This window comes from Mustela nigripes, chromosome 12 (genome assembly GCF_022355385.1).
Source record: "Mustela nigripes isolate SB6536 chromosome 12, MUSNIG.SB6536, whole genome shotgun sequence".
NCBI classification, from domain to species: domain Eukaryota; kingdom Metazoa; phylum Chordata; class Mammalia; order Carnivora; family Mustelidae; genus Mustela; species Mustela nigripes.
Window position 1 is genome coordinate 148577596 of NC_081568.1, and position 22521 is coordinate 148600116.

General features: G+C 45.9%; 3 protein-coding genes and 2 non-coding genes across 16 annotated transcripts in view; 3 read left to right on the top strand and 2 right to left on the bottom strand.

Annotated features, from left to right (window-relative positions):
• Positions 1-15298, bottom strand: part of LOC132027439 (uncharacterized) — a 16751-nt gene extending 1453 nt beyond the window's left edge. The window contains exons 1-4 of one of the 3 annotated variants that reach the window (XM_059416228.1): positions 14975-15298; positions 7848-7893; positions 7186-7240; positions 5759-5848 (exon numbers count right to left, since the gene is read on the bottom strand). In XM_059416228.1, coding sequence (XP_059272211.1) covers positions 5759-5848; positions 7186-7240; positions 7848-7893; positions 14975-15105 — 322 coding nt within the window. In that variant the 5' untranslated portion in view covers positions 15106-15298. Of the gene's footprint in view, positions 1-5758; positions 5892-7185; positions 7241-7847; positions 7894-14955 lie in introns of all 3 variants that reach the window. The other 2 variants (XM_059416230.1, XM_059416229.1) reach the window with 2 other exon arrangements.
• A 25-nt stretch (positions 15299-15323) lies between these two features.
• Positions 15324-19793, top strand: RACK1 (receptor for activated C kinase 1). The gene is made up of 8 exons (XM_059416231.1): positions 15324-15532; positions 16555-16726; positions 17240-17387; positions 17611-17706; positions 18105-18215; positions 18629-18769; positions 19166-19276; positions 19677-19793. The coding sequence occupies exons 1-8, from the start codon at positions 15424-15426 to the stop codon at positions 19740-19742; spliced, it is 954 nt and encodes a 317-aa protein (XP_059272214.1). The 5' UTR covers positions 15324-15423; the 3' UTR covers positions 19743-19793.
• On the top strand, positions 15821-15888 carry LOC132029015 (small nucleolar RNA SNORD95). Its single transcript, XR_009407653.1, has one exon. It is a non-coding gene; the product is annotated as a small nucleolar RNA SNORD95 (small nucleolar RNA).
• On the top strand, positions 17025-17102 carry LOC132029005 (small nucleolar RNA SNORD96 family). Its single transcript, XR_009407645.1, has one exon. It is a non-coding gene; the product is annotated as a small nucleolar RNA SNORD96 family (small nucleolar RNA).
• An 879-nt stretch (positions 19794-20672) lies between the features above and the next one.
• Positions 20673-22521, bottom strand: part of TRIM41 (tripartite motif containing 41) — a 15083-nt gene continuing 13234 nt past the window's right edge. For 3 of the 10 annotated variants that reach the window (XM_059416218.1, XM_059416216.1, XM_059416217.1), the window contains exon 6: positions 21419-22263. In XM_059416218.1, the coding sequence (XP_059272201.1) occupies positions 21662-22263 (602 nt within the window). In that variant the 3' untranslated portion in view covers positions 21419-21661. Of the gene's footprint in view, positions 21003-21418; positions 22264-22521 lie in introns of those variants that run through there. The other 7 variants (XM_059416221.1, XM_059416222.1, XM_059416220.1 and 4 more) reach the window with 6 other exon arrangements.

Below are 22521 nucleotides of genomic sequence, written 5' to 3' on the forward strand. Positions count from 1 at the left end.
TTTTTTTTTTTTTTTTTTTTTTTTTTTTTTTTTGCAAATATATGCTTTAGCGTAGTCCTTCTTTACCCATTCAGTATTACCTTTGCATATACACCAGTTTTATTTTACCGGTATTTCTGGGAAGTAGTATCCTCTAACAAACACAACAAAATACCCCCAGGAAGAACCGAAACACCCTACACTTTGCCCACACTGAGAGATTATAGCCCCCTTCCCTTCATCCCCCCCTTTTTTAAATTTTAAATTAAAAATTTTTTTTTAAACTTTTTATTATGTTAGCCACCATACAGGACATCATTAGTTTTTGCTGTAGTCTTTCATGATTTATTGTGAATATTACCCAGTGCTCCTTGCAGTCCGTGCCCTCCTTAATACCCATCACTGGGCTCTCCCATCCCCTCTAAAACCCTCAGTTTGTCTCTCAGAGTACAGAGTCTCTGATGTTTCATCTACCCTTCTGATTCTCCCCCTTCATTTTTCCATTCCTTGTCCTAATGCCCTCCATGCTGTTCCTTATATTCCAAAAATAAGTGAAATACATGATAGTTGACTTTCTGTGCTTGACTTACTTCACTTAGCATAATCGCCTCCAGTTCCATCCATGTCAATGCAAAAGTTGGGTATTCGTCCTTCATGATAGCTGAGTAATACTCCATGGTATATATGGACCACATCTTCTTTATTCATTCGTCTGTTGAAGGGTCTCTCAGCTCCTTCCACAATTTGCCTATTGTGGACATTGCTGCTATTAACATTGGAGTGCATATGGCCCTTTTCACTACATCTGTATCTTTGCGGTAAATACCCAGTAGTGCAACTGCTACGTCATGGGGTAGCTCTATTTTTAATTTCTTAAGGAATCTCCACACTGTTTTCCAAAGTGGCTGCACCAGCTTGCATTCCCACCAACAGTGTAAAAGGGCTCCCCTTTCTCCACATCCTCTCCAACACATGTGTCTTGCCTTGTCAATATTTGCCATTCTAACTGTTGTAAGGTAGTATCTCAGTGTGGTTTTGATTTTAATTTCCCTGATGACTAATGATATAGATCATTTTTTCGTGTCTGCTAGCCATTTGTACATCTTCTTTGGAGAAGTGTCTATTCATGTCTTCTGCCCAGTTTTTGACTTGATTATTTTTTGGGTGTTGAGTTTGAGTTCTTTATAGATCTTGAATATCAGCCCTTTATCTGTAGTGTGACTTGCAAGTATCTTTTCTCATTCCATGGGTTGCCTCTTTGTTTTGTTGACTCTTTCCTTTGCTGTGCAGATTTTTATCTTGATGAAGTCCCAAAAGTTCCTTTTCACTTTTGTTTCCCTTCCCTTTGGAGACTGGTCTTGAAAGATGCTGCTGTGGCCCATGTTACTGCCTATGTTCTCCTCTAGGACTTTGGTGGATTCCTATTCTATACTATCACACTGAGGTCTTTCATCCATTTTGAGTTTATCTTTGTGTATGGTGTAAGCGAACGGTTGAGTTTCATTCTTCTGTATATAACTGTCCAATTATCCCAGTGCTATTTATTGAAGAGACTGTCCTTTTTCCATTGATATTTTTTTCCTGCTTTGTCAAAGATTATTTGACCATAGAGTTGAGGGCCCATATGTGGGCTTTCAGTTCTGTTCCATTGATCTGTGTGTCTGTTTTTGTGCTGATACCATGCTGTCTTGGTGATCACAGCTTTGTAATGTAGCTCGAAGTCCGGCAACATGATGCCCCCAGCTTTTTCTTTTACAACATTTCCTTTGGCAATTCAGGGTCTTTCCTGGTTCCATACAAATTTTAGGATTGTTTGTTCCAGCATTTTGAAAAATGCCCATGAAATTTGGATTGGGATGGCATGAAACTATAGACTGCTCTGGGCAGTATAGACATTTTAACAATGTTTATTTTTCTGATTCATGAGCATGGAATGTTTTTCCATCTTTTTGGGTCTTAAATTTCTTTCATAAGTGTTCTGTAGTTTCTAGAATATAAGTCCTTCACCTGTTGTGTGGGTTTATTCCGAGATATCGCCTGATTTTGGTGCTACTGAAAATGGAATTGATTCCCTAATTTCTCTTTTTACAGTTACATTGTTAGTGTATAGGAAAGCAACTAATTTCTGTACATTGATTTTGTATCCTGCCACATTACTGAACTGTTGTGTGAGTTCCAGTAGTTTGAGGGTGAAGTCTTTTGGGTTTTCCACATAAAGCATCATGTTATCTGCAAAGAGAGTGAGTTTGACTTCTTCTTTGCCAATTTGAATACCTTTTATTTCTTTTTGTTGTCTGATGTTGCTATACTACGTTGACCAATAATGGCGAGAGTGGGCATCCTTGTCATGTTCCTGATCTGAAGGAAATGCTCTCAACTTTTCCCCATTGAGGATGACATTCATTGTGGGCTTTTCATAGATGGTTTTTATGAAATTGAGGACTGTTCCCTCTATCCCTATATTCTGAAGAGTTTGAATGCTTTTTCTGCATCAATTGAGAGGACCATGTGGTTCTTCTCCCCTCTTTTAATGTGTTTTATCACACTGATTGAATTGAGAATGTTGAACCACCCTTGTATCCAAGGGTAAAATCCCATCTGGTTATGATGAAAATCCTTTTAATGTCCTGTTGGATCCTATTAACTAGGATGTTGTTGAAAATTTTGGCATCCATATTCATCAGGGATATTGGTTTGAAATTCTTTTTGATGGGATCTTTGCCTAGTTTGGGGATCTGGGTAATGCTGGCCTCAGAATGAGTCTGGAGGTTTTCCTTCTGTTTCTATTTTTTTAAAAACATCTTCAGGAGGATAGATATTATTTCTTCTTTGAATGTTTGGTAGAATTCCCCAGGAATCCATCAGGTCCTGGACTCTTGTTTTTTGGGAGGTTTTGATTGACTGCTTCAGTTTTGATACTGGTTATCAGTCTATTCAGGTTGACAGTTTCTTCCTGTTTCAGTCTTGGTAGTTTATAAGTTTCTAGGAAGGCATCCATTTCTTTCATGTTGCATAATTTATTGGCATGTATAATTTCTGATAATTGTGTCTATTTTCTTGGTGTTAGTAATGATCTCTCCACTTTTATTCATAATTTTATTAATTTGGGTCCTTTCTCTTTTCTTTTGGATAAGTCTGGCGAGTGGTTTATTAATCTTTTCTTTCAAAGAACAAGCTTCTAATCTCATTGACCTGCTCTACTGTATCTCTGGTTTCTAACTCATTGATCTCTGCTCTGATCTTATTTTTCTTCTTGTACATGGCTTAGGCTTCATTTGTTGGTTTTGTTTGTTTGTTTGTTTTCCCAGTTCTTTAAGGGGTGAAGTTAGTGAATTCGTGGTTTTTCTATTTTTTTGACTGAGGCTTGGATGGCTGTGTATTTCCCCCTTAGGACTGCCTTTGCCGTATCCCATAGGTTTTTGACCAGGGTGTTTTCATTCTCACTGGTTTCCATGAACTGTTTGAGTTCTTCCTTTACCACCCCCTTTTAATAAAAATTATTTAATTTTTTTTTTTTTCAGTGGCAGCTTCTGACACTACAGATTTTCCTCAGATTCATCTTGCCTGAGTCGTAGTTGATATTTTGGACCCTCTACATTCCCTCAACCATCCCTCAAGAGAATGACTAGGAGGAGGAACTCCCAACGAAGGAAAGAACCAGAGGCGATGGCCTCTGCCACAGACTTAATAAATACAGATCTAAGGCAGATGTCAGAAAAAGACTTCAGAGTAACACTTATAAAGTCGCTATTTAGTCTTGAGAAAATTGTTAGCAACGGTTTAGAATCTATAATGGCAGAATGTAGAGCTCTTGTTGCTGACATTAAAAATGCTATGAAGGAGATGCCATCTCAACTGGATGCTCTGAATGCCAGGGTAAATAAGAAAGAAGATTGAATTACTGATCTAAAAGATCTCTGTTAGAAAGGAAGGAAGTCAAGAATGATAGAGAAAAATAACTACAAGCTCATGAGATCAGAAGTAGAGAGACCAGTGACACCATGAAACATTCCAAAGTCTGAATTACTGGGATCCCTGAGGGGGTGGAGAGAGAGAGAGAGAGGACAAGCATGTATACTTGAGCAAACCATAGCTGAAAACTTACCTAATCTGGGGAAGAAAAGAAGGATCTGTGTCTGAGAGGCAGAGAGGACCCCTCCCATGATCAATAAAAACAGACCAATGCCCCGCTATAGACTAGTAAAACTTGCTAATCTTAGAGCCAAGGCAGCTAGGGGGAAGAGATATCTTACCTGTAGAGGGAGGAACATCAGAATAACATTAGACCTGTCCACAGAGACCTGACAAGACATAATCAGGGTACTAAATGAGATGAACATGCAACCAAGAATACTTCATCGAGCAAGGCTGTCATTCAGAATGGATGGAGAGACAAAGAGCTTCCAGGACAGGCAGAAAGTGAAAGGATGTGTGACCACCAAGGCAGCCGGGGCGGGGGGGGGGTGTGTTCTATAAAAGAAAAAAGACCCCAAGAGTAATACAGACCAGAAAGTAACAAAGATAACCTACAGGAACAGGGAGTTCAGTGCCATATGATGGTACTAAATTCATATCTTTCAATAGTTACTCTCAAACAGCCTGAAAAATGAAATGGCACAGGGTTTCAGATTGGATAAAAAGATGGGACTCATCCATATGCTGCCTACAAGAGACTCATTCTGAACCTAATGACACCTCCAGATTGAAAGTAAGGGGATGGAGAACCATTTATCATGCAAATGGACCTCAAAAGAAAGCTGGGTAGCTACTCTCATACAAGACAAATTGGAGTTTTAAACCAAAGACTGTAGTAAGAGATATAAAGGAATACTATTATCATACCTAAAGGGTCTATCCCACAGAAAAATCCAACAATTTTAAGTATCTCTGTCCCCAAGATGAGAGCAGGCAACTGTTAACCAAAATAAAGAATCATACTGATAATAATATATTAATAGTAGTAGACCTCTCAGCAATAAACAGGTCATCTAAGCAGGAGATTAACAAAGAAACAAGAGCTTTGAATGGCACAGTGCACTAGATGGACTGTGTAGATACATACAGAACATTCCACCCTAAAATAACATAATACTCATTCTTGAATGCACATGGAACTTCCTCCAGAATAGATAACATATTGGTCACAAATCAGGTTTCAACCAATACCTAAAGATTGAGATTATTCCCTGCATGTTATCGACCACAGTGCCTTGGAACTGGAACTCAAGAAAAAATTTGGAAGGAATTGAAATGTGGAAGTTAAAGAACATCCTACTAAAGAATGACTGGTCAACCAGGAAATTAAGGAAGAACTTAAGTCATGGAAACTAATGAGAATGAAAACACATCAGTCCAGAACCTATGGGATACTGCAGAGGCTATCCTTTCAACAATGTGGCAGGATACTGTTGGGAACTGTTTGCATTGTTATGACTCTGGAAGCCTGGATAAGAAGTGAACTTAGACACACTTGGGGACGCCCTTGTGTGCCAAGGGAACCTGGAGCAAGTCCAGCGGGGACGCTCGCATGGCTTGACTCTGAAAGGCTATTCAGGGTGAAAATAACATCTGCATAGTTTTATGTGATTCACTTATGACTTATCTTAAGAAAAAACACATTCTTGGAACCTTAAGATTATTACAAAAGTCTGGAGGTTAATAGCCTGTTAACATCCTGCCTGACTCATTTTTCACTGACATATATGATTGAGTATTGATACCAGCATTGTGCTGAAGCTGTATGAAAGTGATTACATGAAGAAATAAAGTTGCTACTTGCCTGAGATGGAGTAGTCCTCCTGAGCCCGCTGTCTCTCTCTCTCTCTTTTCCTTAAATCTCCCAGCCCTACTTTCAGGTGTCTTTCTCCAGCTGGACCGGCAGGATACAAATCAAAACCACAATGAGATATCACCTTACACCAATTAAAATAGCAAAAATTAACAAGACAGGAAACAAGTGTTGGCAAGGATGTGGAGAAAGGGGAGCCCTCTTACACTGTTGGTGGGAATGCAAGCTGGTACAGCCACTCTGGAAAACAGGACGGAGGTTCCTCAAGACATTAAAAAGAGAGCTACCTTATGACCCAGCAATTGCAGCACTAGGTATTTACCCCAAAGATACAGGTGTAGTGAGAAGGGGCACATGCAGTGTTCATAGCAGCAGTGTCCACAATAGCCAAACTGCGGAAGGAGCTGAGAGGCCCTTCAACAGATGAATGGATTAAAAAAGATGTGATTCATGCATACAATGGAATATTACTCAGCCATTAGAAAGAATGAATATCTACCATTTAAATCAACATGGTTGGAACTGGAGAGGATTATGCTAAGTCAAGCAGAGAAACAATTATATGGTTTCACTCATGTGGACTAGAAGGAATAGTGCAAAGAACCATAGGGGAAGGGATGGAAAACTGAAGGAGGAGAAATTGGGGAGAGAGAAGAACCATGAGAGACTATGGACTCTGGGAAACAAACTGAAGGTTTCAGAGGGGAGGTGGGTGCGGGGATAAGGTCACTGGGTGACAGGCACTAAGGAGGGCACATTTTGTGATGAACACTGGGTGTTACATGCAACTGGTGAATCATTGTACACTACATCAAAAACTAATGATGTACTACTATACAGTGGCTAACCGAATATAATGTAAAAAAGTGAAAAAAAATTATCTGCCACTGAACTCTTAAGTGGGCTTCTCCAGCCTAATAAAGCTGATGTGAGTGGCACCTGGCTGGCTTGGTGGGAAGAACATGCAACTCTTGATCTTGGGGTTATGAATTCAAGCCCCACCTTGAGTACAGAGATTGCTTAAAAATAAAATCTTAGGGGTGCCTGGGTGGCTCAGTGGGTTAAGCCGCTGCCTTCGGTTCAGGTCATGATGCCAGGGTCCTGGGATCGAGTCCCGCATCAGGCTCTCTGCTCAGTAGGGAGCCTGCTTCCCCCTCTCTCTCTCTGCCTGCCTCTCTGCCTGCTTGTGATCTCTCTCTCTCTGTCAAATAAATAAATAAAATTTTTAAAAATAAAATAAAATCTTAAAAAACCAAAGAAGCTGAGGTGAGTTTCCATGATACATTTTCTGAACATCCTGTGAAAAATACACCGGCAGCTACCACCATTGCTAAGCTCCAGCCCCCGAGTACCCCCACTGCTGCCATTTTGCCAATGCCCTGAGAAAATGGCCTGATGCCATGGGTGTGCCAGGTCACCTGCTCTGATAACCCACAGCTCCAGGTTGGGTTCAGGAGATGGCAAGCAGTCCTCCTGCAGATAGAAGTATGCCTTGTTGCAAGGATGCCAGGGTTGCAAAGGGGCTTAAAACCAAGCCTCACTTCTCTTCTGGTAAAGATCAGATAAGCTTTACAACAATCTGAGGGAATATGAAAGAAGCCCCTTCCAGCTGGCACTTGAACTTCAGGAAGGGTAATTTAGAGAAGATAAAAGAAATAGGTATTAAAGATGGGGAGGGCAGGTGACAACGGCATATACAATTTTTTTTTTAATTTTTTACTAACATATAATGTATTATTAGCCCCAGGGGTACAGGTCTGTGAATCGCCAGGTTTACATTTCACAGCACTGACACACATACCTTCCCCAATGTCCATAACCCAACCACCCTCTCCCTACGCCCCCTCCCCCGGTATTAAAGATTCTTATACATCTAGGTATTCTTTAGAATGGGTATCTGCTATATGCCTTTTAAGTTTTACCAGTTCCTCCAAGATGCTCCCTCTAGCCTCCCACCATCTTTTCCCTGTACATGTTACCCCTTGCTCTTTTCCTTCAGCCCTCCTTCCTGCCTGGGTTCAGTGCACCCCACCCCCCTCCAGGGCAGGCAAGAATTTGCTTTTGAGAAGCCCCCTCTTACCTTGTTCTCCCCAGCTGTTTCTGCCATTTCATGTGTAAGGTAAAACCTGCATTCAGAAATGGGTAAATATTCCAACCCTGAAACACAGTTCCAGTTCTTGTTGCTCAAGATTCTCCCTCATGGCTCCTCAGGCTCATTTAAGACCTCTGGGAAGTCTCCCAGACTACACACCGGGAATTTGTTAGTTTCATAACAAACACTCCCAATAGATGCCCCACTGTAGGCAGGTCAGGCCTAGGTTTCAAATCCCTCCCTCTCCAAACATACAGTTCTGAGAACCACTAAATGAGAGATGGGCTACTTTTCATCACAAGGTCCCAATCTCTTGATCCTATTCAAAGAGGAAGAGGACAGGAAATGGGGTGAGTTTCTTCTATGGCTCATCTACTATAGGAAAGGAATATAACTGTAGGTAATGGGGATACAAAGAGAACACCAGTGGGCGCTGATCTAATTACAGATGTCAATAATAATTGGAATACCAACTTCACAACAACGCTCTTTACTTCCATATGGGGATATGGCAGCACAGTTATTAAGAAAACCCAAGATCACACAAAGTGACAGGTGGAGTGCTAACACAGCCTGGGAGAAGCCTTGTGGAAGAATCTTCACATTGTGCCTAGACAGAGACCTGAAGGATAATTAGGGAGCTATATCTGGGGGGAGCAGTAAGACAAAAGCCTTCTAGGTGGGAGAATATGCCCAAAGACAGAGGCAACAGCCTGGGATGAGTGTGTCGGATTTCCATTTCAGGCAGATGGTTCTGCTGGCTGCAGGATGGACTGAAATGTTAAGAAATTCCATCCATCCAGCCGGAAGCTGATGCGGTCAGGTCTAGGATGGCAGGAACAGAGAGAGAGAGAAGGCTGCCTAGGTTTGAGGAGATAAAAATCAGCAGGGCTTGATGGTTGCAATTTGTTGGATTGATTCATTATTTACCCAGCAGCTATGTAAGTACTTGCTGTATGTTTGGCACAATGATCGAGGAGCTGCATGTACAATGTTAACAGCCCATTTACCATCCTTGCTCTCTAGAACCTACTGTTCAAGTCTGGGCCCAGAGGGAGAGGAGGGATTCCAGTAGTGCAGGTGGTGCTCCTCAAACCAAACAGTGATGAATTAATGAGGGGTCCAATCATACCAGTGGTCTTGAACAACATTTTACTTAAGCAAAATAGAACATATCAGGGTGCATTAAATGCCGTAAGGGAAAGGACAATATCCAGAAATACTGTTTCTGTTATACATGTGCAAGTCTGTATTGGATTAACGTGTGCAGTGCATTTCTTAGTGAGGGTCAAGTAAAAACAAAAAAGAAGTGAGACAACTCTTTTCCCAATCAAGAGATGTAGGCTCAAAGGTATTTTGGGGCATGGAAGAAAATATTTAAAAGGCCTTCTTGTATTTTCTAAAAATCTGACTAAAACAGTTTTTTTTTTTTTTAAGATTTTATTTAATCTCTGTCAAGTAAGATCTCTGACAGAGAGAGATCACAAGCAGGCAAAGAGGGAGAGAGGGAGGGAGAAATAGGCTTCCAGCTGAGCAGACAGCTTGAGGAGGGTCTCGATCCCAGGCCCCTGGGATCATGACCTGAGCCAAAAGCAGACACTTAACCCACTGAGCCACCCAGGCGCCCCTAACTAAAACAGTCTTGAACAGTTCCACTTGTGATTCATGTGGATCACATGTGAGAAATGTGATAGGGGAGAACTCTAATAGGAAGTAGGTAAAATACAAACTGCATTACCCTCTTCCCCAAAAAAAAGCCAGGACTGGGGCCTCAAAATAGGAGGAATATGAGAATAAATAAGGTTTTATTTGGTGCCTGACTTTCTGACAATGGGATGTGGGGCAAAACCTAGCATTAAAGGAGGTAAGTGGGTTCTTCCCTTTCTCCTCTCACACCCAGATCCTGACAGAGGGTGGTAAAGAGATCAAGGAGTCCTAGAAGGAAAAGTAGTGTACTGGCAGTGATAATGAGAAAAAAGGAAGTGAGAGGTTTTAGGAATAACAGGGCTGAAAAGGAGGAGACTGTGAGAGCCAAAAGTGGTGACAAATTTAACTTTTAATCATAGTCTTTGCCTACAAACCAGAGTCCTTAGCACAGTGTGAGTATCCTGGGCAGGGGGAAATAGCTTATCTTGGCACGTGAGAAGTTGAAGATGTGACAGCAGACCAGCAAAGAAGGAAGGAAATGGCCCTCTAAGTTACTACTCTTCTCCCCATCTCTATCCCTCCAAAAGGAGGAAAATGGCCTTAAGTAGATTTGAGTTAAAAACAGCCTTAAAAAAACAGGGAGGGGCTTTTTCTTATTCTTCCATAGCTTAGACCTTCCTAATATTTTACCCCATCCTAAAGGACTCAGATGCAGAGTTCATCAGAGACTTGATTGACAATTCCACTTGGTACCAAAGCAGGGCTCCACAAAAATGAAAGACCAAGGCCACCTACAAGAGGATCCCTGGAGGTCACACCCCCTTTTTGTCTGCCATTCCCTAAGCACAAAGATTTCTCTCTACCCGCCCCACCCGCAAAGGATGGAATTTCTCAGCAAGCTCTGGCGTTTTAACCCAAGTATGAGCATGAAGGACTATTTTCTCTTCAGCCCTTTTGTGGTAAGCTAGCCAGCCTCAAAGTTCCATTTCAACATATTCTCCCAACCCTACTTCTTACCAAATTCTCTTCCAGGTAAAAATCTGAAAAAAGACACCTTGGGTCACCTTCTATTTCTCCCTACCACCTAATGGTGTTTTAAATCCTTTAACAAGCCAGAGGCCTGCCTTCTCCTAGCTTGTTTATAATTCTGCATATCTGCTGAAGCACCTAGGGCCTGGGGAATGCCACAGTCCCATCTCCCAGGGAAAATACCAACAGAATGCCTTAGATGCTTTCTAGGGGACTGTTAGACCTCAGATTCCTGCCTAAAGTGGACACTAAATATTTATCAAGACACATAAAGAAATTATATGTGATTTTTTGTAATATCCGTTCCTGGCAGTGATTTATTGTCACATCCCTACCTCTCACCAGGTATGGAATAGAACCTACAATAAGAACAGAACCTCCCATGTTGCCTTCCAACCTTTTTGAGCTTAATTCTTTAGGCCTCAATCATGAAACAGTTTCTATAATCACAGCCCAATTCTAAATATTGGAGTGAAAAAGGTAGGAGAGGGAGGAGAGAGATGGATTAGAGATGTTGACTTGATCACTCATATGGCCAATGGAAAGTCCTCAGTGCCTCCTTTTATAGGACTCTCATGACCCTCCTTACAGACCCTCCTGTCCAGCTTCTAAATTCTTGTTTCTTGTCTCACTCTTCCAACCTACCCTCCATTCTGACAACAAATAACTGGCAGCAAAATCAAGTCTAGGCAGGAGAGGGATTAGACAATCCTAAAGAGACAATTAGAGGCTTCAGGACAAAATTCCTTTCTAGTCAACTCCTTCCTGATAGGGGCTCCCCGACCACCTTGGGTTTCACTCTCTCCTACCTTTCCATTTGAAACCATCTCCCAAACCTCTGCATGCAAACCACTCTAACACCTCTTCCCCATGGTCATCCCTCTGCCTGGAACACCTTTTAACTATCTACCCTTAACTACATAGCCTATGAGGCTAGTCACCAAGATTAGAATCTTCCACAACCAAGAGGATGTAACAGCCCAAACAGACCATCAGTCCCTGACCTCAGGGCACCGAGGAAAAGCCCTGAGGAATTCAATTAAGGGCAAACTGAGCTAAGAGCTAGGAAGGCCCCAAACACCATCACTATGAGGGCAGGAAACAAGGAGCCTAACCTAGACTTGAAGGTCACAGAGGGTTTCCTTAAGGCAGCGATTTCAAGGAAGCTTAGATTAACGAAGAAAAGTGAGGGTAGGATATGGTGGGCTTCCAGGCAGAACAATGTGTGCGTTCTGAGAGAACTGACAGATGCAGAAGTGGAGGGCCAGTGTACCCACAAAAGGAATATGGTGCAAGCCAATGCCAACCACACAATCTGTGGAGGAACAGCAAAATGAAGGGAAGCCACTTGCTTTAGCTGACAGAAGCCCTCTGGTCTTGGCCACACCCCTTTCCCAAGCCCCTCAACTATCTCCCACAATAGTCCTCACCACCTCATTGAAGGGAAGACCTGTTTTACCTCCTGAACGCTGGCAGGAGGGAATAGAGGCTTCTGTTCCTAGAAGAGAGGTCATAGGCCTCTAGCAGGGAAACCAGAGGGACTTCTTCCAGCTGTGTGATCTTAGGGATTGCCACCAGAAAAGAAATAGTGAGACAGACATCCTTACAAATTTCTCCTTTGTTTACCTTGTCTGGCGAATGAAGGTGGTGCCAATCGGGGCATGGGAGAAAACAGGCAGCCCAGGAGACGGAACCAGAAGTGCTTGGGGAACTTACCAGAGGGGTGGCCTCAGAAGCAGAACTAGGCAGAGTAACTTTCCCCAATTTCTCCCAAGGTCAGGTGGGGCCCTCCAGCAGGTTTCTACCTTTGAGAGGCCAGATCAAAGACACCCGGAAAGAAAAGGCCCTGAGGCCCCCACCGATGCCTACAGAGGCAGCAGACTGTGGTGGGAAGTGTGAAGCTTATTCCTAAGATGCATCCAGCAGCTGAGATTAGTCCTCCCTCTGGAAGGGACCAGGCTTGAGGAGAGAGTAGTCCAGGTGGGCCCATATGCCTAGCAGGAAGTCAGCGGGCTGAGAGGGAAGCAGGCATGTGTGGGGCTCAACTCCAACTTGGGCTGAGAGGGGAAGGCTGCCGCTGCACCCCATCTCTACACCTAGCTACACCGAAGTGTCCTGAGAGTCGGGGCCAGGCCTCCCTCCATTCAGGAGTGCCCCTCAGTGGTTTTATGGCTTGCCAACATCCTCTCCAAGAGAAAAGAAGCCAGGCAGTGACTGGAGAGAAACTTCGAGGTAGAAAGCCCAATCCTGTGGCCTGGTTGTTCAGGGAGTCTACTACATTCCATTTCTCCCTCTCCTCCGCTGGCATTGCCAGATCGGTGCTGGTGGGCTCCAAGGCAAAACCCTAATTCCTCCCTTGGCCCAGCAGGAGGGGGAGCTGCCAGAACTGTCTCAAAGAGTAAGGGGCCAGTGTAGGGAGGGGCCCGCGGAATTGCTGGAGGCCAAAGACAGCTACAGAAATCTTGGTCTGGTGTTGGTAGCCTGAGGGAGGACTTGGGGAAGGGCCTCCCCGACCCCCCACACCCGCAGAAGGGGCCTGGAGAGGGCAGGGCTAGCCTGGGAACCGACCAGTGCCGAGATGTGGTGTTTTTAAGCAAGCCTGAGAAACCTGGAAGCTCATGTTAAACCTGTACTCCAGCGGATGCCTGGGTGGCTCAGTTGGTTAAGCATTGGCCTTCGGCTCAGGTCATGATCCCACATGAGCTCTTTCTCAGCACAGAGCCTGCTTCTCTCTCTGCCTGCCATCCCCCCTGCTTGTGCTCTCTCTGTGACAGGTAGACAGACAGACATACAAAAACAAAATAAACCTGTACTAGTGACCCTACCTCAGGGACGTTGACTCCACAGGGGCTCCCTCGCAAAATTCAAGAAAACAGAGAGCCAAAAAGATTTCTCCGGGGGGGGGGGGGATATGATATGACTAAGCAATGATCTCTTTAGAGTGTGGGTAGGAGATGAACATGTATGTGTTCTTGAACTGAGAGCCAATCCTCTGCATATATAGGCCAACAGCCAGGGGAGTGTTTGCACTGTGCATCTGCACTGGAAGATGCATGAAATCTCTCACCCCTCCATTTGTCCCAACCGTCCAGAGTACTTGGCATGACCTGAGCTATGAACAGCAAGCTGGATATCGGTGTGGGTCTCCCATGACCACAGGACAAACAAATCATGGGTATGAGTTGGGGTCCAGTTCGAGTTCAGTGTTGGAAAAGAGAAAAGGTAGCTAACTGGGGGTGTTATGGAGACAGGTAACAGGGACCCCTGAAACATAGGACCCCACCCTGAGAAGCCATGGCCCTTTGCCAAGCCTGCTGGCCCCCTCTGTCAACTGCTCCTCACCTCCATCTCACTGTTTGGTTTTCCGAAGCCCCCACACTCCAGCTCAGGACTTTTGGCACTGAATCCTTCTCCCCTCCCCCGCCCCTGCCATACGAGTTCTCTTATGAAATCTTATCTTCCCAATATCCACAGGGCTGTCTCCTACTTCTCCTTTCTCTCAGTCTCCTATCCGATCACCCCAGCAAATGTAAACTCCAAGAAAACCAGCTCTTCACCATCTTTATCACAGCTGTATCCCACAAAACTTAAAACAAAACCTGGTATCCAAAAGGTGTTAGGGAGTTTAAGTTTGCCTGCATTCATTCTGCCAGGCATTGTTCTGGGCACTTTACCTATCAGAACTCATTTACTCTCCTCAACACCATTTTTGGTGGGTAATATTATTTCCAACCTCTTTCACAAATGTGAAACATAACACGTGTTACAAACAGAAAATAAACACTTACGTATAATCCCCCCCCTTATTTTGCATAGATGACAGCGACTGCTATCATTCTGGTTATGCATCTTCCCCTTAAAGAAAATTTGTGACAACGGCGCCGTCTGCCAGCATCGTCTCTTAACAGCAAGGATGTGCGGTAGTGGGAGGCATCACATATTCACGTACCATGCGGTTATACGGGAGGCCGTTAAGCAGCCTGGGAGCCATGTTCCACTGCTTCCCAGTCTGAGGGGATACGCCTAGCCCCCCAGACCCGCCGACCTTTCTGTGAAGTGGTGAGGCTCAAAGCCGGCTTTCCACCCGAGTCCCCAGAAGTCAGAGCCCGGAGGCCTTTCCTCTCCTTTTTGTTTTTGCGACGGCCCTCCGCACTCCTGCCCCGGCGAGAGCTGGGTGGCCGACAAGGAGCCCACAGGCCAGTTTTTCGTTCCTCCCCGGTTTTCAGCTCCGTAACTCATTCATGCTTGAACCTCCGCCTGCACTAACTCCTTCCGTACAGAGAGTGGCTTAGCCAATTTCCTCGGAGCAAAAACCTCCTGAGGGAGCAGCCGCCCTCTGCGATGGAAACCCGTCAGGGTTTAACAGTTCACCTGAGCAGTACACTTTAAAACCAAGCACCACATTTTTCATATTGCTTACCCTTGCTCGCAGTTCTCACCTCGAAACGAAGCCGAGCAGCAAGCGGAAAGGGCCGCGCTCGCGCTGCGCCACATGGGGGCAGTGAAGGCGCCGGGCGATCCTTCCGGAAACGTGCCGTGCACTTTTGCTCTTCCGCTTCTTACACACCATACCCCAGTGGACGTTTTAGGACCTTTTCAAACACTTGGGGGAGTTGGTTTCAGCCAAACTATGTTGCGTCGGAGAGAGGACCATGAAGTTTTGTCATTTCAACTCGCCCTTTAACCTACGTGGCACCGCCATCTTAAGCAGAAGTGAACGACGGGGTCCGCCATTTTTGTTCCAACGGGCGGGTATTTCCGGTTCCGGCGGGGGCCTTTTCTCTCTTTTCCTCTGCAGGGCCGCGGCGGGAGCGGCTGTGCTGCTAGTCTCTCTGAACTATCCAGCTCCATCCTTGTCGCCTCGGTGACACCCGCACTCGCCGCCAACATGACTGAGCAGATGACACTTCGTGGCACCCTCAAGGGCCACAACGGCTGGGTGACTCAGATCGCCACGACTCCCCAGTTCCCGGACATGATACTGTCCGCCTCTCGAGGTACGAGCTAAGGTGCGGGGCAGAGGATTGAGGAATAGGGGGGTCGCCTGGCGTTGTCAGTGGAGCGCGAGTTGGCTGCTTGGAAAACTCGGTCCGGGTGTGGGTTGCGGTATGCGGCCCCGGCCCTAGGCCTCAGCCAGGACAAGCCCGTGAGACATCCCACTTGGCGGAGATGGAGATCTGTCAGCTCGTGGCTGGCAGGAGGATTGCAGGGTTGGGTTTTATTTCTTGCCCATCTTCTCGCAGGTGTGTGTGGCTGAGCGTGCCCAGGAGCCTACGGGGTCGGGCGGGGCTGTGATGACCCCAACATGCCATCTGAGTGCCTGTGCTGAGATCCAGAGGCTGTTTCTGAGCTTCCGCCCGGCCCTGTTCGTAGTGGGTAGTGCATGGACTCCAAGGGAACGTTGTGACTCCAATCTCCTTGCTGGCCCGTGCCTTCCAAACCCCCCACCCCGCGCTCTCGGTTTTTTCATTCTCCAAATTTGGCAGCATTTGGGGGCCTCTCGTGCCCCCCCCCCCCCCCCCCCCGCCGCCCACTATTAAAAGTAGTCTGGGGCCAGGATAATGTTTGGCGCTTAATTGGAAAGCTTGCTGAGCCTAACACGTTTCCGTGAAAGCAACCAGTCCCATAGCGTGTGAGGCAGCTTTCCAGCAGCAGTTGTAGGAATCCCATAGCTAGCTCGTCTTCCCATACCCAAGCGGCAGTGTTCATGGTTTAGACCTCAGAGTAGACATAAAAGAGATGGTGAGTTGATCCGAATATTAGAAGAGGACATACGTAGTCTAATCAAATTCTGCACCCCTGAGTTTAATTTTTGTGGCATTACTTAGTTCTACTTGACTCCTTTCTAAATAGCCAATCGCTTCCCTTGACTAATAACAGCTCTCAGCCTGTGGTTCTCCTCTGCCCTTGAGTGTCTTTAATTTGTTTTCTTGAATCCAGCAATGACCTTGAGGGATCCTGGATTATCAGCAAGTGGCTATGGGATTCCTCACTGGGTTTCTCTCTTAACTTCCCCTAGATAAGACCATCATCATGTGGAAGCTGACAAGGGATGAGACTAACTATGGCATCCCTCAGCGTGCTCTTCGGGGTCATTCCCACTTTGTCAGTGATGTGGTCATCTCCTCAGATGGCCAGTTTGCCCTCTCCGGCTCCTGGGATGGAACCCTTCGTCTCTGGGATCTCACAACGCAAGTAGCTGCTCATTTAACTCCGGGGCAATGGGGAAAAGCTGAGCAGAAATGAGGTAGATGCTGTTGGGACGTGGTTTCCAAGGGACAGTGAGGTTCACTGTGGGAACTGAGAGTACGTAGAGCAGCTGGTTGGGGTTGTTAGATTTCCATCCTTGCTACTTTTAATTAGTTAAGCAGAATTGTTAGGAGTGGGCTGGTTGAGCAGTTTTGCCACACACTGTGGTTGGGAGTAGGCGAGTGTTTGAAGCTGGTTAGCTTGGGAGCTCAGGCTTTGGATCCTCAGGCATAATGGAGGATCCCAGTGATGACAGAACGACATTGTCAGCCAATCCCCACGTGGGAGTGAGGACATGTCCTGCAATTCTGAAGGGATGCCTGTTGTGATCAGACCCATTTCCAGGATCATGTGATTAATGGCAGCCGCAGTGAGACAGGAGCAAGGCCAGGGAAACAGTGTGATGTGGAAGGTGGTTTGTGGCATTTAGAGACTGACCAAGTCTTCGTTCTCAGGGGTACCACCACACGCAGATTTGTAGGACATACCAAGGACGTGCTGAGTGTGGCCTTCTCCTCTGACAACCGGCAGATTGTTTCTGGCTCCCGAGATAAAACTATCAAGCTGTGGAATACTCTGGGTGTATGCAAATATACTGTCCAGGTAACTGTGAAGGCACATGTTCAAGATTCTCTCCTCTTCTTAACCTTGGCAGTATGTGGTGATTTCAGGCCTGGCCTGGACTCTAAAGGGGTTTTGTTAATATTAAGGTTTGGGTTCTGGGGGTATGAATATCTTCCATGTAAGTGAGGGAAGGGGGTGTGGTGGGGTTCTGGTTTCATAGGGACAGGATAGTTTCTCCTGATTGCTTTTCTGTCCTTTGCAGGATGAAAGCCATTCGGAGTGGGTATCTTGTGTCCGATTCTCACCCAATAGCAGCAATCCCATTATTGTCTCCTGTGGCTGGGACAAGCTGGTCAAGGTGAGCGTGGAACCAGGTGCTTTACCAGCCACAGGGTGCTCCCACTGCCTCCCAGGTGGTTCTAACTTTGAAAGCTTTGTCCTTCAGTTGGCTTTTCCTATTGCTGTCTTCTAAGTACAGGTCATTAGTTTTTGAGAACTTGCTGAGGTAGCTAATTAAGCCCAGTGTCCCTCATAAAGCAACACAGAACATTTGTTAATCCTTTTTAATCTTAATTGTCCTTGGGTGTCCCAGATTCTTTGAACCTTTTTGTTACTGATAGAATAAAAAATGGCCACCTGTCCTTTGAGCGCTTTTAAATAAGGTGCCGTGCCTTTTTGTCTGCCTTGAGCCCTCCTGACGCCAGTGGATTCAGAGCCAGTATTTTCACCTGTTACTCCCCAATGTCCCAAACCTAGGTATGGAACTTGGCAAACTGCAAGCTGAAAACCAATCACATCGGCCACACGGGCTACCTGAACACTGTAACTGTCTCTCCAGATGGATCCCTCTGCGCTTCTGGAGGGAAGGTATTCAGGAACTGGGAGTCCCTACTCTGTGGGGGACAGTGTTTTAGAAAGAATACTTAGAATAATGAGATAGTTATCCACGAATAAGTATTTCTTAAGATTGCTTTCTAGAAATGACATAAATAAGGCATACTCTTTGAAACAAAAAGATTGTTTTCAGTAAAGCTGATTTCTTGAAGCTATTGATTAGGAGGTTTCCGTTTTCAGAACTAATTGTAGCGATTTACTTAGAAGTTGTCAGGATGTTGCAGGGTTGGTGAGGTTTCCTGGATTAAAGGAAAGGCACTCAAGTAAATACTGGTATTTGAATCATTAGCTTTGGGGACATTTGTTGCGGGGGAGGGACGGAATTTTGAAACCATTAACATCTGAATAGGTTGCATACTGCTTTGGTCACTCCCTTCTCTTCCCAGGATGGCCAGGCCATGCTGTGGGATCTCAACGAAGGCAAACACCTCTATACACTCGATGGTGGGGACATCATCAATGCTCTGTGCTTCAGTCCTAACCGATACTGGCTCTGTGCTGCCACAGGCCCCAGCATCAAGATCTGGGTGAGTGTGGGCTATAGTTCAGGCTGAGGCACCTGGCTGTATTCTCTGAGCCCTAGCAGTGTTGTGAGTTCCTGATTTGTCACGGATGCGATTCAAGCTTCTTGAACCGTGGGGCTATCAGTGGAGATCCAGGAAGAGCAAGTTAACAGCTTCCCATGATTGGAATTTACCGTGGTGGCAGATACTTACCTGCTAAAGGGGATGGCAAATTACAGCGTACTCAGTCTCAGCATAAATGACATGTTGGTCTAGGTTGTTCTGGAGGGGAGGAAGAGAGGCAGTCCTGTGCATTTTTAGGCTGCTCAGCAACATCCTCAGCCTCTTTCCCCCTGCCCTGCACCCAGAGATGCCTGTAGTAGGGTCTATCCTTATCTGGATTATTTTCCTCTTCCTCAGGACTTGGAAGGCAAGATCATTGTAGATGAACTAAAGCAAGAAGTTATCAGTACGAGCAGCAAGGCAGAGCCACCTCAGTGTACCTCTCTGGCCTGGTCTGCTGATGGCCAGGTAAGTAGGTCTCTCCCTAAGTGACCTGGCTTCTACCCTTTCTCTCCCCCTTTATGTCCTTGGTGTATCTTTGACATGAAGTTAAAATGACGAAATTTGCCAGGGTGATTTGGGAGGACCAGATTAGCTGTGTCAGTGAATAGAGTACATGTTCCCACATCAGAAGGTAAATTGATATAGCAGTCAGTGATTACCTGCCTTCAGTTGACACCTTAGATGACTTAACCATTTTACAAAAGTATGACTCCTTAATATACCAGCCATTGTCTTCTCTGGAATACATACCACCTACAACCTGGTGGTTAGAAGACTAGGAATCTTAAAAGAAAGGCCATCCTTATTAGAAATGTAGAGTTCTGTGGCTCTGACATGACCTGTTGCTATCCTTTCTCCCTTGCAGACTCTGTTTGCTGGCTACACAGACAACCTGGTGCGTGTGTGGCAGGTGACCATCGGCACCCGTTAGAAATATGGCAGAGCTTTAGGAATAAAACATTGGTTTTCTGACTTGTAGAAATTGTCTTTCTCTGATAAGCAAAAAAAGCTACTTTGTAATGCCATGCTGTATCACAATATCCTGTGTCTTAGCTATATATCCTCTAGGCCTCCCTTAAGTCTGGAGAAAATGTTCTTCAGGATTAGTAAAACCTCAGTTCTAGCTTCTAACACATAAGAAATAATTGAACAAATAGGTATTGTCATTGCTCAAAGCAGTATTATAAAGGAAGATATTCTGAAATGCCCCAGGTTTTAGGGTAGGCAGTGAGGTTGAGTCTTTTTGTTGGAGATTTTTTAATCCTTCATCTGTGATGAAACCACTCACGAGAAGAACTGCTGCTTAATCATTACTTTTTACTCCTTCCATTGTTGGACATTAAAAATTGTAGAGTGGTCTGCAGGTATTTGTAAGTAAGAGTCACAGAAGGCTTTTTTCTCAAATGGTGGAGGAGTAACATGGAACATGTTGATGTAACCTGTACAGATTTTCCATTTCCTTTTCTATCAACTCATAATGGTAATGAGACCTCTCCCGCTTTTATGGTATTTCAACTAGATAAAATGACACAGAGATTATGAAAATGTGAAGATTCTTGGAAAAACCGTAGTCTTAAAGCCTCAAAGCAGTGATCTGCATAAAGCAGGAAACAATCTCAAGTATATTCTAAAAAGAGTTTCAATTTAAAAAAACCTATAGGTCATTCAAATGGGGCTGGGGGATGAGTACCATCATCTGGGAATAAGATCAAACCTGGGAAAGGGGTGACCAGTGCAAAAGGCAAGTTATCAGGGGAAGGTATAATCAGTCCTCAGTTGTTTGGCATTACAGAAGAACTGGCTTACTATGGAGATTTTTTCATCCCTGTTTTGCTCACCTAAAGGAAAGGACTCCACCAAAGAAGCAAATAAACTTTTTATTTCCACAACACAACCCATCTTCCCTTTTCCCCAGGAACATAAATTGACCTCTGTCAAAGTAGAGGACAAAAGCTGACAAGTGACAGAAGGCAAGGGGTTACTAGAAAAATAGATTATACCCAAGGCTCTTCCGGGGATCCAAACCCCTGTCCCCAGGCTCCTGGTCAGGGCTCACCAAATGGAGAGAACTAAAGACATGAAGAGGCTGGAAACTGACACAAGGAACTCCATTGAGCAAAGGGGAAAGGAGCCTGGCAGTGAAAAGACCTGGAGGGTTTGGGTGGGGTGAGCTTTACTCCTAGTTTGAGTGCTGGAAAAAAGGAAGGAGGAGAAAATAATTTATTGGGTGATAAAATGGTATATAGTTTCAATCATGTCAACCATTCCAGAGCTCTCAAGCTAAATTCTGGCCAGTCTATGGAGGTAGAAATTGGGGATGGAAGGAGTTCAGAATCCCTCCTACTTCCCCTGGAGAGTAGACATTTATTACCCAGCTCTACCCTTTCACCCAACCTGCCTCCCCCCAAAAAGCTTCCAAATCCCTTAGCTAAAATGTGCATCAGAAAATGGAATGGGAGCAGACCTGTGTCTTGCCCAAGTACCCCCAGCCTGAGAACTGACAAGGTAGAAGAGCAGGGAAAGGGAAGTTAAGTAATGGAGTTAAATCTCCCCTCATCCCCTACTCAAATGCAGACCCCTAGGTGGATAGAGGGAAGGAAAACCAGGCAGCTGTTCTCATCAGGGACCCATGCAGACCTGTTGGACAGACATTGCAGGTGAGAGAAGGCTGAGCTGCAGGCCAGGAGGGTTCTTTAGGCTCCTAGAGGGAGAAGCGGGCCTGGGTCAAAGGGGAGCAGGAAGCAACAAACAGTGGAAGGAGCCTTTGAGCCCCCAAACTTATGGGCCACCCTCCACCACCACCCGCCCCCCAAGTGCTAACCAGAGGGGCCCCTGCGGGTGGCAGGCTAATCAAGGGCAGAGCTTGATACGGGTGCCCTTGGAGAGCACCCGAAAGAAAGGGAAGACACGCTCGCCCAGGAAAGCAGCTGAGAAGGTATGCACGTGGGCTAGAGTCTCCGCATTGTAGAAGCCCAGGCGCCCAGCCTCATAGTCCAGGTACACGCCAAAGCGCCGTGGTTTCTCACTTGGGCTCAGCAGTGTCTGCTCCGTTGAGCTCTGTGCCTGGTAGCGTTTCCCGTTGGTGCCCACACACCACACTTCCCTCTGGAGCAGGGGCTGTTGGGGTAGGTGGAGCCGGCGGCGGCGATGGTGATGGCGTGAGGAGCTGGCATCCCCGCTGCCCACAGAGGACCCCCCGGAGCCCACCTTCTCCTTATGATGGGTCGATTCACGGGCAGCGCCCACCGCCCAGCCCCGCCGCCCGCCCACCTCTACCTCCCAGTAGTGCCGGCCAGAGCGGAAGCCTTGGGCCCCCAAAACGCAGCAGTCGGCTGAGAAGCGCTTGGAATGGTCAGCAACCTCCTGCCGCCGCTCTGCCAGGCGGACCCCCCGGCGGTCAGGGGACAGCATCAGAGCTGGGTGAGCCGTGTCAGGGTCCAGCGTCAGGTCCACTTGGGGCGGTGGGGGGGGGGGGGGGACAAATACGCCAGAACAACTGAACAAAAGAACAACTTTTTCCCCATCAGTAGCCAACTCTTAAGATTCAGCCTCTCCTGCTGTCTACCCCTTGCCTCCCTCCCAGGCTTCCAGGTGTCCTCACCCCACCCCATCCTAAAAGCCAGACTTGAGTTTCTATGGCCTCCACTTCTTGTTTCCAGGACACTGGACAGGTCTAACCTCTGGCCCTGGCTCTTCTTGCTACCCACCCC